A 19296-nucleotide genomic window follows, 5' to 3' on the forward strand; every position below is an offset into this window, starting at 1 on the left:
CTCTATTTCTTTTAAAAGTGTGGAGAGATGCTAAGATCAGCAGAGCAAGTCTCTTAGGACAATAAACTTGATGGGGTGTCCCCCTTTAAAAAAAAGATGGTTTAAAAAATACTTCCAGAACTCAACAAAAATGCTTGCTCTTCTAGACTAAAGTTAGAAGTGCTTGAATGGAATTTTTCTTTCTCTGCCAACAGGGTTTGTAAAAAGATGAACATAGAGTGTCTTCAGGATACTGCTTGCTCTGCTCTAAGAATATCCTTTTTGCAGAGATAGGGCCAGTGTCTGAGAAGTGACTCAGTGGCTTCCACTAGACCTAAGCATTGTGAGTGATGCGTTCAGAGGAGTGGCCATTTGCTCCATTACTGTTTCCCTCCAGTTAACAAAGCCTTGGAGAAGATAAGTTGGGGCAGAGCCCCAGGGAGCATTGTAGTTCAAAGAGATGTCGGGAGCCATCCTGCACACCCCTCAAGCTGATGAGCGGCACGAGGATGTGGCTTCTCCAGGCCTGTCGTCTGGTTAGGGGCTCAGCTGAGCCCAGGATGCAGGTGACTGAAGAAACTTTTCACTGCCCTGAACTTCTGAAAGACAGACTCTGCCCCTATTGGATGTGATTTTGACAGTGTCTTGCTTGGTGACATTTGTAAAAAGCAGAGCTTTTTTTTTTTTTTTTTTTTTTTAACAAAAAGTCATGTTTTGGGGCGCCTGGGTGGCTCAGTCAGTTAAGCGGCCGGCTTCGGCTCAGGTCATGATCTCACCGTTCGTGGATTCAAACCCCGTGTTGGGCTCTGTGCTGACAGCTGGCTCAGAGCCTGGAGCTTACTTCAGATTCTGTGTCTCCCTCTCTCTCTGACCCTCCCCTGCTCACGCTGTCTCTCTCTGTTTCTCAAAAATAAATAAAAGACATAAAAAAAAAAGTCATGTTTTTCAAATGACAGCAGTGACCATAAAACGGTGATGCACAGATACCACTCAGGTGCTCACACACCATGAGTGAACAGTGGACAATGGCTCCTCATTACAGCAAAATTCAGAAGATGACTTGACGCTCAAGCACTGTCCATGGAACTGGCCCAGGAAAGCAGTTAAAGAGTTGAGATTGTCTGGTTAATCAAACACATCCACAGTCATAAAGATACCACTTAGGCTTCTCGGAAGGCACATACCTCACTGTTGGTGCTTTCCACAAACGAGCCCCCAAACATGGCAGCCATCCACTTGCAGCTACAGATCAGCAACGGTTTATGGGCACTGATGGCTCCATCATCCAACCTAAATGTCACATCTGGCCAAAGATTGAGGAAACATAACCATGAGCCAGCTTTGCTGAGAGTTCTACCCATAGACAACAGCCTGCATCTCTTACTCTTTCTTCCATATCTCTACTTACTGATTCTGTATCAACCTCTCCCTTTGGAACACCCAGCTCCTTCTATGTCATCCAGGATTAAGGAGTAAGCATACAAGATTACACAGAAGATCACAATACAAATTCTCTGAACCATTTAATAATATGAAGGAGAGGAATAGTTTTTCCTCCTTACTATGAAAAATTTCAAACATATAGAAGAGTGGAAGAAACAGTACAATGATAATTCACTTATTATGCTGTTAACATTTTGCCATGTTTGCTTTAACTAGAGGTGAATGTGTGTGTGTATAGTGAATATGTGTGTATATGTATATATATATATAGACATTTTTAACAGCATGACACTTCTAACTACTTTATCAAGAGTTTTCTAAAAATAAGACATTCTTCTAGATAATCATATCATTACTCCTAAGAAATTAGTAATATCATCCATTATCTAGTTCATACTAGAAAATGTCCAATTATTTCTGAATTGCATTTATAGTTTTATTTTAAGATAATCCAATTGAAGCTCCATGTTGTATTTGGTCATTATGCTTTTGCATTAAGGGGAGGGCAATTCAATCCATTTCACTTAGGTCCATTGTTTAATTTATTGCAGGTTTGAAACATTTCTTTAAAGATTGCTTCTGTTTCATGATGGTCAATGTTTCAAGTAAATATTATTCATAAGCTTTAAAATTAATGAATAGACTCAGTAATCAATTACTGAATGTATAGTACTAAACATGTAGTACCAGGATAGGCATTATGAAAGATAAAGACAAAACAGAAGTATCTACATCAATCAATAAAAGTCAGGAAGTCAAATTTTGTAATGAAATACACACACACACACACACACACACAGGGCGATTTCAGAAGTACATACAAGCAATTATGTGAGGGCACTGTGGGCAGCATATGGCATACTTCTCAAGGATAAAGAAGAGACAAGAGAAATTGAGAAGAGCAGGGTGAAACAAGAAAGGCAGGAGAGATGGACAGATGAGGCTCCCCTGATAGGAATGCAGAGGGTTGCCAAAATCACCTGAAGGATTTCAGGGCCAAAGGGTTAGTGGGGAGCAGACGTGGTCAGGGGTGGGAGCCCGCAGGAGCATTGCGAGCATTGAGTGGACTTGCCCTGGCAGGCTCAGGACGAATGTGACCTACCTATGAGGAGTACCATGAGGGTACTTTAGAGGGTAGCTTGTGTGCAAATCCTGGCTCTACCGTTTACTACCTGTACAACCTCGGGCAATATACCTAACCTCCCTGTCAGTTTCCCCATCTGCAAAATGGAATAGTATTTGGTCCATTAGTCTGATAAGAATTCATAGATGGATACATGCACACTAGAAGGGTACATAAAAAAGTAAGCATGTACACGTGTTAGTGCTGGTTACTCTTTTGCTTATTTGTGTACGGCTCATGTTTGATAAAACACAACCAAAGGGATCGATGACTTTACCATTGGACCCCTCACCTGAGAACGACCCTTTGCTGAGGCACTCTTTTATCCGATTGGCCTTCCTGACGTGAAAGGCTTTTGTAATCTCCTGGTTCATGAAGGCTTCTTTGTTCATGATGTTTTCCACCATCATCCTCAAATCAAACATCTCTAGAATCTCTGCAATCTGAGCGAGGCCCACCAAGTCCTTTTCCTTTTCATCCAGTTGTCCAGTATAGAGAAACTGCAGCAGGGTCCGGAAAGGGCCTGGATGGACGGAGGAGTCCATCCTGACCACAGTGACGGGGCCCACCCGCTTTGAAACGGGATTGACCTGCATCTCCTTGTGCATGTCCAGGAACCCCTTGCTCCAGTCAGATAAGGTCTGTGTCTCCAGAACCAAGCTCTCGCCATCCGGCCCCAGACTCTCCTGCTGGGACAGGTTCTGGCTCAAGGACGTCCATTGATTGGCCTGAGGTGTCCTTGGCGTTCCTTCCTCCCGCTCCTCATCTGGTTCAAGGCTCAATGCTTGTCCCTGGCAATCCCTTCTCTCCTTCTCTTTCTCACCAGCTCCTTCACTCCAATTTGGGGTTTCTTCACATTCCATTAAAAAAAGATCATAAAATTTGGAAGAGGAGGTAGCGAGGTAAATTCGGTGTGCAAAGATGTGTTCCTGATCCTGAAGGATGAACAGGACGTCGGCACATAGAGGATTGTCCAGTAAACAGGCAGCTTCGCTTGTCCCCAGGGAGGGACATTCTGGGACCTTGATGACCGGCGGAGGGGCTTTTGGAGGTAGGAATGGTGCCTGAAGTAAAGGCTTCTGGACTTTCTTTAGGTGGGATTTCCAGAACTGCAGGTGTCGGCGGGAGATCAGTGCAGCTCGGATAGCATTGTCAAACACGTCCTTGATTCCGAACTGGTCAAACACGCTCGTCTCATAGTATGGTATGCCCAGCTCCTTTGCAACCTCTCGGCCTTTTTCTGGGGGCAGAATATCCCCTCTCTTTATGGGCCTAAAATGGAGTATTTAAAAAAATTATAATCATCCTTATTTTAGGAAAAAAATGGTAATGAGGGCCTATCAAAGCACCTAATAGAATTTTGTTCCTTTAGAGTCCCTATTCAGACTTTTAATAAGGCTCTTGAAAAATTGATCAACCTCAAGCTTTCCAAATATAAAGGACTCAGGCCTGCAGGGGAAAAATGCTTTCAGTAGTAACTATAATAACTGAAGTATCAGCCATTTGTTTGCCATCTGATCCTGGGCAAGTTGACCTTCTGTAGCCTCAGTTCTCCCAACTATGAAATAGGAGTAGTAATAATAAACATCTACATCTTAAAGGACTACTGAGAAGTTGAAATGAGGTAATATGCTTAGCACGGTACCTGGTCCACAGAGGGTGCCTGGCAAATATTAGTTGTTACCACGATCACCACAGTGACCATCTTCATCTTCATCACCATGTTATGCTTACATTTTGCTTTATAACTTTACAATAAACCCATATACTTTTTCTATGTTGAGTCTCACAATAACTCCAGGGGTGTTATTTTCATTCCACCTTCTGAAGAAACTGAGGCAGAAACTTCTAAACAGTTTGCAACAGGTCACATTAGCAAGTTGCTGAGAGGTACCTGCCCAGCCATTAGAGTCTAGAAGCCCCAAGTCCTAGACTAGTTAAATGGTCCCCACCCAACAGTCAATTAAGTCTCTTGCGTCAGATCTGTGAGTTTCCTTTCATGCCTAACTGCTTCTCTTCTCTTCCACCTCTGCAGTCACGCCCTCAGCCTCTTTTGCTTGGACTAAGGTATTAGCCTCTTCACTGTCTTTCTTCAGACTCTCCACATTTCAGCCTACAGTTTCCACTGCTGCATGAAAAATCCTTACACCATACAAGCACAACTTACAGTTGTAATTATTTAAAAAAATTTCTTCTGGTTTAAAAAAAGACTTCTGAAGTCTATACCCTTCAGGCTGGCATACAAGGCCCCTTTACAATCTAATCAAACCTTTGGAAGGCCAAACCTTTGGAAGCAGTACAGGCAGAATAGTGTGTGACTATGGCATAGCATAGTAAAAGATGAATTCCAGAACATAACTAACTTTATTGTTCCATTCTTCATGAACACACATTTGATGCTGAGGCATACTCTTAGGAATTGATCTTCCTAAATAAATATTTGGCTTTGAAAACTGAAGGTAATATGTGTAAAAGACACTGGTTTTAGGAGACATACAGTAATACTGGTTACAATTTGGATCTGAAGCCCTGGATTGATAGAGCACAAGCGGAAAAGGCAGCGTGATGCAAAGGCAGAGAGGGGAAGTGCCGGGAAGAAGGCTTCACTTCAAAGTTTGCTCCTCTGGGCATTTTGTGTTCCTTGATCCTGGGGCTTACTTGAAAATCACTAATTGGTGAAACTCTTCAAGGCTGAGCTCAAATACCAGCTCCTTCATGGAATCTCAGAGCTGCCCTCTACAAGGGGCTGTCCGCTATGCTGTCCTCTAGCTCTCTGTAAATCTCCTCCTGTCCTCCACACATTCATGGTTGTGAGGCCTGATTATCTCAGCCTATTCCTTTACACAGAAAGTTCTGGATGCCAGGGGCAGTCTCTCTTTCACTGAGTCTCCTTTCTGTCTATGTGGCTTCTGACATTCAATTTCGAGTCCACGTATTTAATAGAGGGACTGAGAAAACAGCATGAAACATTTTCAGAAAATTTATCTGAAATGCACCAAAAACATCAGAAATTGTCTAAAGAAAGTACTATTTGCTTTTCTGTGCAAGTGTAAAAAGCTGTGTCTGTACGCACCTGTGAAAGCCGATTAGGCAAACATTAAAGGAAGGTATTAATAGCAACATTTGGGGAAAGCTGTGCTCTCTAGCAAAAATTGTAGTTAAACATAAAATATATATAAAATTATTTTTTTATGACAGGAATATGGAAGGGGTATAGGTTTTAAAAAACTCTTACTTTCCCTTAAAACTGGTACTCACATTTTATACAAAGTAAAACAAATTCCCCTTCAGGTTGATTTTTAAACTTGTGACCTCTTAAAAAATGTAACTAGATGGAACGCCTGGGTGTCCCAGTGGGTTAAGTGTCCAACTTCAGCTCAGGCCAAGGTATCATGGTTTGTGGGTTCAAGCTCTGCATCGGGCTCTGCACAGAGAGCTCAGAGCCTGGAGTCTGCTTCAGATTCTGCGTCTCCCTCTTTCTCTGCCCCTCCCTCACTCATTCTTTCTTTCTCAAAAAAATAAATAAACATTAAAAAATGAAAAATATAACCACTAGAGACCTTTAAACACCAGTGTTACTATTTTGCAAGTACAGGTCCATACGATTTTTTAAAACTAGATATCGCCTTTTTGGGAATGAAGTATTCTCAGAGGTTGGATTGGGGAAAACGAGAAGGTTAAAAATACTTGTATGCATATATTTGCATGAATTTGATGTTCTGGGGGCCAAGAACTGGGCTAGTCACTCTGAATGTTCATTAACTTTATTATAATAATCATAGTTTCAAGAATGACATTATTATGAGTAGCTAATATTTTGTTTAGTATTTTGCAAATTTCAAGGCACTTAAAATTTCTTTTAATGTTTATTTACTTTTGATAAAGAGAGAAACATAGAGACAAAGTAAAAGTGGGGGAGAGGCAGAGAGAGAGGGAGACACAGAATTGGACACAGGCTCCAGGCTCTGAGCTGTCAGCACAGAGCCTGATGTGCGGCTTGAACTTGTCAACTCCAAGATCATGACTTTAGCTTAACTGAGTCACCCAGGTACTTGAAGACACTTTTTTAAAAAAGTTTATTCTTTTATTTTAAGAGAGCACGAGTGGGTGGGGCAGAGAGAGAGAGAAAGAGAGAGAGAGAGAGAGAGAGAGAGAGAGAGACAGAGAGAATCCCAATCAGGTTCCGCATGACCGTGTGACTCAGGGCTTGAACTCATGAACCATAAGATTGTGACCTAAGCCAGAACCAGAAGTTGGTCACTTAACTGACTGAGACATCCAGGAGTCCCCAAAGCATTTTTATTCACACCAGTTCACAATTAGAAAATTCACTTCTGGCACTGGCCAACCATTTTACAAAAGTGGGTTCCTCACCTAAGAGGGAATGGTGCGCATGACAAGGGTCAGGATTAACAAACTAATTTAAAACATATGGCCGATTAATGGGGCCCCAGAACCACTGAAGAGCATAGCCCTAGGCTACAGGGACATCTGTTACCTCTAAATTTTAATTTGGCCAGCACAGCAAAATACTGAGTCCCTTGGCTTACCTCGCTAAAGGGCGTCTGGCTCGGTTAACAGCTTCAAGATCAGCATAGCGGAGATCTAGCTGGCAGCCAACTAGAACAACAGGTGTGCGAGGGCAAAAGTGCTTGATTTCTTGATACCACATGGTTTTCACATGGTTTAGGGAATTGGGATTAGCGATCGAGAAACAGAGGACCACAACATCAGACCTAAAAGAAAATCACAAAAGCAGTTGTATTGCCATACAACTTTTTTTTCTTCTGTCATTATGGCTCCTACCCTCCCCCATCCATCTAATGCCATATCATGTCACAATTAAAGAAGATGGATAGTATAATACATCTCAGAATCATGCAAACAGCCGGATAAGCCCCCATATCCCAGCACCAAACACAGCCTGAGTTCCTTTTCATATTGCATTGCAGAACCCCTATGTATTGATGTTTCCAATGATGTTCTTTTACAATATAGATGACTACTCAAACTTGATTCAGTCCTGGAGAAACAACATGCTGAACTATTTCTGTTCATCACAAGAAATAGTTTCAAGATAAAATGATACAAACTACCTTTTACCAGTTTAAACATAAAGGTGAGGATGATTCAACCCAATGAGATAAAGTGAACAGTTTAAACATTACTGAAAACATAACAGGTATTTGCTGTGCACGGTCAGCAAATACACAGAAGGATTTCTGCCCTTCTTCCCACTTAAGCACACATGTGGAGAGCACAGCCACTTATCTGTTTCTGAAAAGAATGTCCTGAATTTGCAGGAATTTTGACTCTTTACTAGATATATGGCAAGAAGGTAGTATTTAACAGAAAACTAGCAATAGTTAGATGGATGGATAATAAGAGAATGTTGGAAGCAGATTTATCAAATGTTATATATGACACAGCAGGTAAACGGGGAAAAGAAGAAGTACTTTTATAGTCAATTTTGACATAAGGATCTTCTATTTTTATATAATAACTTACCATTCTAGAAGCCAAAGAACCATTTCATAAAACGGTTGTTCAATTATGGTGTTTGACAGCTGCTAGAAGGTATCTTTAATAAGAAGTATAAACCAATCATCTAGGTTAAAATATGCTGAATGGTGCCTTTGAAAACAGTGAGGCAAAAGAATATAAAGAACAGGAAAAATTATGCCCAAGGATTCAAGATTATCTTGCAGCTAAATTCAGTAATAAACTCTTACAATTTTATTAGATGTTAATTTATTGCCTTTATTGTTTATGTAATGAGAAGAATCAAGTCGATGAATCAAAACACCTTCTTTTTAAATCATTAATGAGCTTTCCCCCCTACATATCAATGAAGACAAACAAATATATCCAGGCAACCATAAAATTTCTAAAAATAATCATTTGCAATGCAGAAAACTGCAGGGTGCTTACATTAAATGTAATTCACAAGTTGAGTCTTTAAATTTATACTCCAGAAAAACTGCACCAGACCACCTCAAGTAGAGGGGAAAATCTTGAGATTGAAATATTTACAAATTATAAAAGAGGACCTCAGACTCAAAGTAGATGAATGTATTAATTTGCATGTTTAGAATGTCCTTGAAATAAAGATATTATCAGAGATTCATAGACACTGGAAAATAATATGTGTAAAAATATGCATAAATATATAAATGAAAGGGAAGCCTGTCTTGTCGTCGGGATTCTGATTTAGTTAGTGGAATATTCTGTGCACAGCCTTACTTCTAATCAGCATAAATAATGGTACCCAGGAAAGCCAAGAATACTTTGAATTTTACATTTTTTTGGAGCTGAGTTTTCTATTATTCATAATCCTATTTATACAGGATATCTGATACAGCTCTGCCATAAGCTTCATCGCAATCATGAAACAAAGCCACCGTGAATTTTGGCACAGTGAGATTAACATGGAAATATGTGAGGTTCAACATTGCAGAGAAAGAATTGAGGAAATGTACCCAACACCTAAATGTGGAATAGTACGTATATGCATAAAATTGTTCTAATTGGTGCCTGTTTCCATATTGAAGCACATGGCTATAAAGGAAATAGTCTCAGAGCTTAATTTATATGACAGACATGTAGCTAAATGTCAATTCTGTTATCTAATTTTGTGATACAGCATGTGAGGTTTTGAAATCAGAGCTGGTTCGGTTGCCAAGGTTACAATGATAACACTCACACCACTGAGCACACACCAGATACTATTCGGTTGACCTGTAAACAAGTACAGACAGGACCTTGGGGGTTGGAAACAATGGAATCTCTTGATGATAGCAGCATAGCGCTGTCACCCAATACAGGTCCGGAGGGCCTGACTTCTAACTGTGTCCCAGCAATGTCTCAACGCATGAAATGCTGTTGGAAAGCTAGAAAAATAATTCAATGTTCTGTAAATATTTTGCCTCAAAAGGATGATAGTTAAAGAGAAGAGGTTGTATTGAGAGCTATCTTGGAAGCTAAAATAACTTATTGAGTCAAAATTCTACTTGTATCCTTGGTATAAAGAAATTTTTTCCTTTCCTTTTTTTAAATGCACAGTTAGGGGCTATGAGAATGTATCCCCATTATTTTACACTCAAAGCAGCTAAGAAATAAGATCATATTTTACCTACTAACTTGCTTCAGTGTCTTTGGATTTTAACTGTTGTTGATCTAAATACGATTACAAGAAAACATTCTATACAAATGACAGAGAATCCTCGTTTTCAGGCCTGCCCTAATAATGTAGTTCCCTAACCCTGATTTTAACCAAAAGGCTGGGAATCAATGTGGTGATAGAGCTGCAGAAATATGCTGTTTTGACACATTCTTCCTTAACGCTTTTCTAGTTCTATATTCTTTTCTAATTCCTATTTCTTCATATAGCAGTGTCCTCGCAATATAAACACCTATACAATCAAGTAGCTATTTTGAGAACGCTATATATTCCCTCTAGATTTTGAGCCACTTTTCTATCTAGTCAAGGAAGGCACAAGACCTGCAGCTAAGAATATCTCCTGCTTTAGGCAGAATTCCAAGGAACTAGAGATATTAAATAACTTTTAATCAAAACATTCATTCCTGTGTGGAGACTGTTCAGCGTCTGACACAAGCTCGCGTTTAAAAATGCCATTCCTGTGGGAGATAAAAAGAAAAAGGCAGGTTCTAGCATTTCCACTTCAATGGCTCTGTTACATTTTTTTTACTTTGAAGAGTTGAGTTTAAAAATAATTGGGAGGGACTGTGTGATGATGGCATTCTCACATAGTACGCAGCAGGGTTAGCCTAGAAGTGACCTCAGGTTCCCATTTCTGCTGTAAAAAGAATCAGATAGGAATTAAATGGCGTCCTACAGCTATTTGGAGTAGAAAGCACAAGAACTTGAGAATTCTTTGCAGAAGGAAAGCACAGAATAGAGAAAACTCTGAACTCCAGAACTTAAATATTGAGAAGGGATAAGAAGGGGTAGGAAGAGATTTGGATTGTGTGTGTGTGTGTGTGTGTGTGTGTGTGTGTGTGTGTATCTGGCTAAGTGGTGTTATTAAAGAAAACCAGTGTTACAAAGCATTTAAGAGTGCACAGTCTCAGTTGCTGGCCTATAGAATGTTTATCTTGGGGAGAAAAATGTAATTTCTTTTCCCTAGGAGGAAAATGTTAATATAAAAGTTTTGGTAGGGTACTAACACATCAAATAATGCCCATGCAATGATGTTTTGATTAGATAAGTAGAAAAGAATCCAAAAGAAATCTGTGTGTGGAAACAGTTGCAAATCTTGCTTCATACAGGGGTAGGAGGCAGGGAGGGCATCCCGAGGGCTTAAGTCCGCCAAAAATGCTTGCACTGATAAAGCCAACCTGAGTTGTACCAGTTTTTCTTCAGATATTAAACAAACAAGATGGCATATTTTTTGTTATTTTTCAAGAAGAACACAGGCCAAAGATAGCATGTAAAAAATTGGCAAAGGTATTTGGATAACATAAGGAGTGTGTGCAAAGTTGGGACCAATCTTTGTTGAAGGATGAAAAAAAAATCTGAACACAGTGCATCTTCCCCAGATATCTTGGCCCAAGCTAGACTTGAAACAGCAAAGGCTGTACAAGTTCCCCAGGCCTGTCTTTATAATGTCTACAGTCAAATAGAGCAAACGTGGTGGGAAAAGGTCAGAGAAGCAACCAGAAGCAACACTGCTGCTTTTCCAATCTGAAATATCAAATTCATCTTTGAAGAAGTGGTTCATAAAGGGTAGATAGTCACTATAAAAAATGTGTTGTTAAGAATGAATTTTCCAAGTTCTTTCCTATCACACAAATGCTCTTATCTTCTTGGTTTATCTTTCCTTTCTTAGTCCCATCCAATCTACCATCACTGTCCAGCTAGGTGGCTGCAGGCCATGAGTTTTCTTATCTGGTTGAGTGAAGGAAAAATACCTAAATTACTCTTTATCTAAGTGCCCAACATCAGGCCAATCTGATGGGCCATTGCGAAAGGACAGATGGGTTCCATCTGGTCCTCCAGATAGCTGTGAGTGGGACGGCCAAACGCCCTTCTCCCACAGCCCAATTCCTGGATGAGTCTCCTGCTCATGGACACTTGGTGACCAATAAGTATGTCCTTGGTAACATGCCCTTTTAAGTCTTTCATTCTGTGGTAGGATCCCACCTCTTTCTATGTCAGTACTGCTTGTTATTTCCGTTTTGAGAAGAGACTCCTATATCCTTGATGTTGATAGAGATCATGATCACATTTTAATGGGCTTCTTTCCTTTGCCAGTGAGCACAGGTCTCCTTCTGGCAAAGGTTCATGAAGGGGTCCCTGACCTCCACCTTTGAGGATTCAAGTTTCCTTCTCCCCCTACAATCTAGGTAGCTTCTTTACAGAAACATTTTTGAAACCATTCATGTCAACAACACGCCTTTCATGCATATTATCTGACAGCGCTATGCAAACAGATCAAAACAGCACAGAACAGCTGGGAGCATGGCAGAGAAAAGGAATGTGTAACACGTGGCTTTGGAGAATTTTAGTAGGGAAGCAGCCCGGTGTGTATGAGATGCAGAGGGAGTTGTCAGTGGCTGGTGAACATAACCACCAGGAGATGAATGGCTCTGTAAGCTCATACTCATGGAAGATGGAGAGGTCTGTAGGGGAGCGCCTGGCAAGGGATCTGGGGAGAGCAGGGCAGGACCATGCAGTGCCCTGGATGTGAGCGGAAAAATCAAGTCAATACTTTACCAATAGCAGTGAGGCTTCTTAAGTACAGATGTTATGTGGGGAAAACTGTCAAAACACCCTGAAATATATCCAGATTTGGGAGTGATTAGCATGCGCAACTATTTCTTCTAAGCCCACAACTGCATGTTTAGTAGGAAGCAACATTGTAAAACAATCTTCCCCCACCCTCCAAAAGTGAGTAGCCAAAGTAATGCACGCTCTTAAATGCAGGAAAGCCATATCAATATCCCATCAATGCCAAACCCTGAGAGAAGTAAGCCTTCAGTCTTAAGAATGGTTGGTTCTTCTATCACGATACAAGCATCACAGGGGGCACTGGCCTTACCACAGAAGGTTGTGGGTTATCATCCAGTAGAAACTGGTTATTTTCCCCTCATATACCATTTTCCATATTGGCAATCTATGCTCCCTCTAGTATATTCTTAAATCTCATACAATCATCAGAAAAAGTTGAATCCATGGGAAATTGGGTGAAGCACAAGATACTTATTTGAAGAAATCTTATTTAACTCCTGGTCAATGAGAACAGGAAGCATCAGCAAAAAGGAGGCTTGCTTAACAGGAGGTGAAATTGTGGTAATAAATTCCTTCCCAACACCATGTCTCATTTTTTCATTCCTCTTTGGCTTTCCCCAAAGAGAAATGATGGAGGCACCTCCTTCCTGCACTGTTCATGTTTTCTCCTGAGAGCAAGACCAGCTGTAGATACAAGAAAGCCTCCATATCAGCCTGAATGCCAGATGGGAAGTCCCTGGGATTAAGCTCCCTAACTCTTTAGAAATGAAACAATGTAAACCAGCAAGATCATTTCACCACCCAAGAAAGTGTGAAGTGAAAGGGTAAGGGGACTTTACCCAGACTCTCGGCAGTCCTCTCTGAATTCATAAAGGTACAAGGACTTGTCCCATGTCACTTATCCAGTAGCAATAAGCATCATTTCTCAGCAATACTAACCAATAATGCACTATGTACTCTTCTAGACTTTGAGGATACAGCAATTAGTTAAAGATACAATCACTGTCCTTGTGCTTATCTTTATGCTCGTATTTTAGTGGAGAACAGAGACAAGAAGCAAAAAAAATATGCAAACTAGGTGGTGTGTTAGGTAGTGACAATTGCCAAGCAGAAAATAAAGCAAGGAAGAGGGACAGAAATATTAGGGAGCAGAAGATGCTTGGAGTGAGGTGGCCAGGGAGGGCCTCACTGAGCAGGTGACACTTCAGGAAAGGCCTGAGGAAGTGAGGGAGCTAACATGCTGCTATCTGGGGAGGAGAGCCTTGTGGAAAAGGAAACAGCTTATGCAAAGGCCCTGAGGCAGGATGTCTCCCTTGGGTGAGGGGGGAACACTAGGAGCTGAGCTCAGGAAGGCAGGTAGAGAGGGCCTCATGGGCTCAGGCTCTGGCTCTTTGAATGAACTGGTAGACTGTTGGGATTTTTTTAAGCAGAATAACATAATTTACGTTTCAACAGGAGAGCTGACCAAAGAGTGGTGACGGTGGTGATGGTGGGGAGAGTTAGGGGAAAAAGGCAGAAGGATGGAACCACTGAAGAAGTAACAATCCCGAGAGAGGGACAGGACTTTGGCCTGGGAGCAGTGCAGGTGGTGAGAGGTGGCCGCATCCCACACACACGTGCAGCGGGGAGCCAGCAAGGCTTGCTGACAGACCAAGTGTGAGATATGGCCAAGGGGAGTCAGGGCTGCTGCTAGAGCGCTTCCCTGAGCGACTGTCTTCCCTGCTCCTGGTGCTGACCTCTGTAGCCTGGCATCTCTAACACTGCGCTGGGATTATTTCTGTTGCTGTCTCCCTGCTGTACCTTGAGTTTCTTCTTTGGGGACTTTGTTTCATTCCTATTAGTTCCTCTTCCATTATGTATATAACACAGTGTGTGACAAAAGGGGCTCCCAGTGACTGTCTATCAGGTGAAACGGCCTTCTAGATATTGAAGGATAAAAGAAGAGGATGCAATACAGTTGCAGTCCTAAAGTCTAAAAGAAAGAAGGTCAAGCCTATAGTAAGTCAGTTATGGAGTATGTTTTAATAAAGACTGAACACAGGACGTGAGCTGTCACATTTTTTCAGACAGTTATTGCTGAAAGACAACCATGTAATATCTCTGGTATACAGCAGAGACGAACCAGTCAATATATATCTTTTAATTATTGAAATTTATCTAAAAAACCATTTACCCCATCTAATTGAATACTTTTATAACACTGGGATAATAGTGTATTAATGATCTCTTCATGGAATTAGATAATCTCCAGAAGCAAAGGAAATGTAAAGGAACAGGCAGGCTACTTTAAACCCATTAATTTCTGTGTTACACAGAATTAAGGCTGAAGGGAGCACACTCTATTTCACAGACCATCTTGGTTTTTTTTTTTTTTTTAACATAGAAGACACTAAAAAAAAAAAAAAACCTAGTAAGACAGAAAGATAGCCAAGGTGATAAGTTGAAAAGACAATTTGCTAATTTGCTTTATCTTTCTGTAATTCAGCTCTTTGTCCTTCTGATGATATCTAGGCTGGGGACACTGGGACTCCAAGGGGAGAATAAAGTGGTGGGATGATTTTGGAAACCTAAACAAATGCCCAATACTAAAAGTTACTGTTAGAATTGTTGATAAGATTCACTAAGAAACCTATCTGTGAAAGTGTTCTGTAAGCTTTACAGTACCAATTAGTGTCCGACAAACATGATCACGGGTTCAAAAGTCACCACAGGATATGTTTTGTATGTTGCAGCCAGTAAGAATGGAAACACAGTCTCATCAAGAGATGTTTTCCTTTCGGTGTACCAGCTCCTGTCCTTAACTGAAATGTAACTGCTCAAAGCCAGTAACAGAATCATCCTCGGAAGACACTGCAAGAATTACTCAACAGTTTCTTTTTTCTTACCACCTAATTCAAAAGGGAAAACTGTACATGCTGAAATATATTTCCTCATCAGAATATTCTAGTATTAGAAACATCACAAACTGATGAAGCGTTAACACACTTAGATATTATTTGATCCAGCTGGTCCAGCTTGGAGTTATTAAATAGTAATAGAAAAAAACAGTAAAAAGAAGGCAGAACATGAGACATTCATACACTGAACGATGTATATGTCCTCTTCTCCTTACCTATCCCATGGCCGCATTATTCATATCTCTGTGGCACCTTTTGAGGCCATCAGTGCTTTTCTGGGCTGTCTTTCCCAGCCATGTGACCAGTGTTTGGGCAGCAGCCAGCATCTGTCTAGGTTCTGGAACATGAGTGACCCCAGTCATCAATCAAGTCCTGTTGCTATCTCATTTGGCACTGCTATTTCCCAAGGACAAATTCATCCTGGCGACAGGGCTCAGCTGGATAAAGAAATCCTGGCTTTCTGACGTTTTGTCTTCTGGTCATAATACAAGGTGCACCAGTTCAGAGCAGGAAGGACAGTGTGGGACAGCAAGCCGAGGGTGGCACAGAGCATGGCATATTTTCTGTTGGCCAGATGATCCGGCCTCCCTGCAATCCTATGCTTGAGGGTTTTAGCGCAGAATCTATAAATTTCCACCACATTTAGGTTTTTGAATCCTTTGTATACATTTTGTCTAATGTATTTTTGTTTATTTGTTTTGGTTAAGCACAAAGCAGTAATAATCCTCCTTCAATTTTTCTATTTGCTGCTCTTATCATTGTGGAAATGGATTTAAAGTAAGTAAATAAATAAATACATACATAAATTTAAAAATATGATTATTTAAAAAGATTTTTTAGTCTTTAAAGATTGTTTTTACTTTTACCTATTTTTGAGAGACAGAGACAGAGCATGAATGGGGGAGGAGAAGAGAGAGGGAGAAACTCAGAATCCAAAGCAGGCTCCAGGCTCTGAGCTGTCAGCACAGAGCCTGATGTGGGGCTCAAAACCATGGACTAGGAGATCATGACCTGAGCCGAAGTCAGAAGCTAACTGACTGAGCCACCCAGGCACCCCTTTAAGTGTTTATTTTTGAAAGACAGAGAGAAGGGGGGGAATGAGTGGGGAAAGGGCGGAGAAAGAAGGGAGACACAGAATCCAAAGCAGGCTCCAGGCTCTGAGCTGTCAGCACAGAGCCCAATGTGGGGCTCGATCCCACAAACTGAACTGTGATATCATGACCTCAGCCAAAGTCAGATGCTTAACTGACTGAACCACCCAGTTGCCCCTAAAATTTGATTCTTACAAGGATCTTGGAAACGATACTCAGAGGACAAACAACTTACAGCTGAAAAATTGTTAGTACTAACATAAGTAATTTTCTGTTTAAGAATACTCATTCAAACAAGGCTTTACAAAAATAATTCACAAATCTAAAAATATTTGTGGGGAAAAGGTGGGTTTTGGGGTGTAACTCAGTGTCTCTCTCACCTTTTTCTCCTGACCGAGCTCATCACCGAGCTCATGTTTTCATTTGTTCATTCGTTAAGGAGAGGTTAGGCCCCAGTGTTTTCCATCTTTGTCACCTTCACATTGGTACATGATTTGTAATTATTACTATAAAAGTGCAAACATAAAATTCAACCTAGTGAAATGGTGTGGAGTTTGTTCCAATGGCATTTCCTTGTAAATGCCTTAGAAGAGCCTGACATGTATAAGACTTGTTGACATAGTCATGCACTTATTCAACTAACATTTACTAAATTCCTACTACGTGTCAGGCCCAGGCATTGGAGGGAGGCACAGCGTAGACAGACAAAATTCCTGTTCTACAGATAGTTGAGTAATGGCATAAGGGCAACTGAAGAAGATGATGAAGGAGCCAATTGCCAAGCAGGGTGATCATAGTGATGAGAGGGATTTGTCCTGAGGGACATAAGGAGAGATATCTCACCTGGATTCTGAAGGCGACAGGGAGTAGGGGAGAGCATGGAGGAGCTTCTGGGAATTTGTGACTCTTGTTCTAAAGTCTTAGAATAGTCGTGGTAATTAGGTAGGTAAAGAATAGTTAAGTGAGGGTGTAATTTCTATGTGAATGTAATACATGTTTATGGCTGAGAACCTACAGAGTACACAGAACTACAAATATTGTTTGTTACATCTGGAGCAAGACACCAGGCTGGACAGGCAGGCTGGGACTCAGTCCCGAGAAACAAAGCAGAGTGGAGCCTCATAGCTGCCGGTCAGCTACCTCACCAGGGAAAGGACACTCCTGCAACTCTGCACCTGATTCTCAGCCAGGGTGATTGAGTACAAAATGGACAAGGTCATCTGTATATTTCCACAGGTTCTCAGCTCCAGACTGAACCAACAACAAAAGACCACATTGTTACTATTTGATGGAGAAACAGAGACATAGAAAACTTTCAGGGAACTTGGGGTCAGCTATCACAGGACACCGGTCTAATGTATCTTCTTAGAAAAAGATACAAACATAACCATAGCCTAAGACACAGGCCACTTGTTCAGGCTCTGATCCATATAGCTGAGGACTTATCTCTGGGAAAAGGTAATCAGTATGATTTGGGGACAATTTGATATTGTCGCATCCTTGAGCCTTGAGATTCTAGAACCATCCTGTTTCCCATAGTCATCTATTCAGGATCTGGTCCCATTTCCTCCCCTAAGTTCATAGAAATAATTTGTATTTTCAGTGAGAATTAACTCTCAGTTCTATAAATTAAAACATACGTTGTTTACCATACAGTATTCTTCCCATATCATAGATTATTTTGTTCACAAAAATACTTGTATTTAAAAAATATTTGAGATACAATTTAAATACAATATACTTTGCAGACTTAAAGTGTTCAGTTTGATTAGTTTTGACTTACATTAGCACCCAATACTATCATCCCTATCAAAATTACAAAATTTCTATCATCTACAAAGTTTCCTGTGTCCCTTTGTAATTCATTTCTCCCTCTCCATCCTCTTTCCCAGGCAGCCAGTGATCTACTTTCTATCACCCTGGATTGCATTTTCCAGAATTTTACAGACCTGGAATCACACAGAATGTGTTCCTTTCCTCTGGTTTCCTTCACTTAAAAGCTCTGTCTCTAATCTTTTTTATTTAACATTTATTTTTGAGAGACAGAGAGAGACAGATCATGAACAGGGAAGGGGCAGAGAGAGAGAGGGACACACAGAATCAGAAGCAGGCTCCAGGTTCTGAGCTGCCAGCACAGAGCCTGACACAGGGCTTGAACCAATGAACTGTGAGATCATGACCTGAGCCGAAGTTGGATGCTTAACCAACTGAGCCACCCAGGCGCCCCTACTCTGTATCTAATCTTTAAGAGATTCTTCCCTTTTGGCTGAGATTCAGTAAAGAGCATGATAATCATGATGATTCCATGGTTGTGCTTCCCAAAGCACTGGTTGAGGACCACCTGCTTTATAATCATCCAGGGACTGGCTACAATGTGCTGATTTTCCTCTCCCTGGAACCCTGACATTAGAAGAGCCAGCATGCTGGGCCCACTCAGACTGCAGCTGAGTTCAACCTCTTAGGGAACAAGATTCCTGTTTCTGGGTCTAGCTAGCTATTCTAAGTCTTTCTATTGCTTATCTTTTCTAATTTTTTAAAACATTTATTCATTTTTGAGAAACAGAGAGAGAGAGACAGAGCATGAGTGAAGGAGGGGCAGACAGAGAGGAAGACACAGACTCTGAAGCAGGCTCCAGTCTCTGAGCTGTCAGCACAGAGTCCAATGCAGGGCTCGAGCCCACAGACCACAGGATCATGACCTGAACCGAAGCTGGACACTTAACCGACTGAGCCACAGGCCTTCTGGTCTTTCTACCCAGGCAAACCTTAGTTCATTAGGCCACAGCAGGACACAAGACTTTAGGACAAAGGTTGCAATAATCTTCCTAGATTCCTTTGTGTCCACATTTAGAAGCATGGTTTGAGTTACTATTCCATACAGTACACACATCGCAAGTGTTCCTCCTTTGGCCACTTTGCTATCTATTTCCAAGTCTACCACTGGGGTCAGGACTCCAGGGAAGGCAGCCTTGAGAGTGACCAGGACTCCTTTATCCCAGGTGCAGATTCAGT

At 41.1% G+C, this 19296-nt stretch overlaps 1 protein-coding gene across 6 annotated transcripts in view; it reads right to left on the bottom strand.

The window, feature by feature from the left end:
• RHOBTB1 (Rho related BTB domain containing 1) overlaps nt 1-19296 on the bottom strand; it is a 122506-nt gene that overhangs the window by 13582 nt on the left and 89628 nt on the right. For 5 of the 6 annotated variants that reach the window (XM_029931729.1, XM_029931728.1, XM_029931730.1 and 2 more), the window contains 3 exons: nt 7096-7281; nt 2838-3817; nt 1164-1282 (listed from right to left, as the gene is read on the bottom strand). In XM_029931729.1, the coding sequence (XP_029787589.1) occupies nt 1164-1282; nt 2838-3817; nt 7096-7281 (1285 nt within the window). Of the gene's footprint in view, nt 1-1163; nt 1283-2837; nt 3818-7095; nt 7282-8053; nt 8122-19296 lie in introns of those variants that run through there. The other variant, XM_029931733.1, reaches the window with a different exon arrangement.

The sequence above is a fragment of the Suricata suricatta genome, chromosome 2 (genome assembly GCF_006229205.1).
Source record: "Suricata suricatta isolate VVHF042 chromosome 2, meerkat_22Aug2017_6uvM2_HiC, whole genome shotgun sequence".
Taxonomy (NCBI): domain Eukaryota; kingdom Metazoa; phylum Chordata; class Mammalia; order Carnivora; family Herpestidae; genus Suricata; species Suricata suricatta.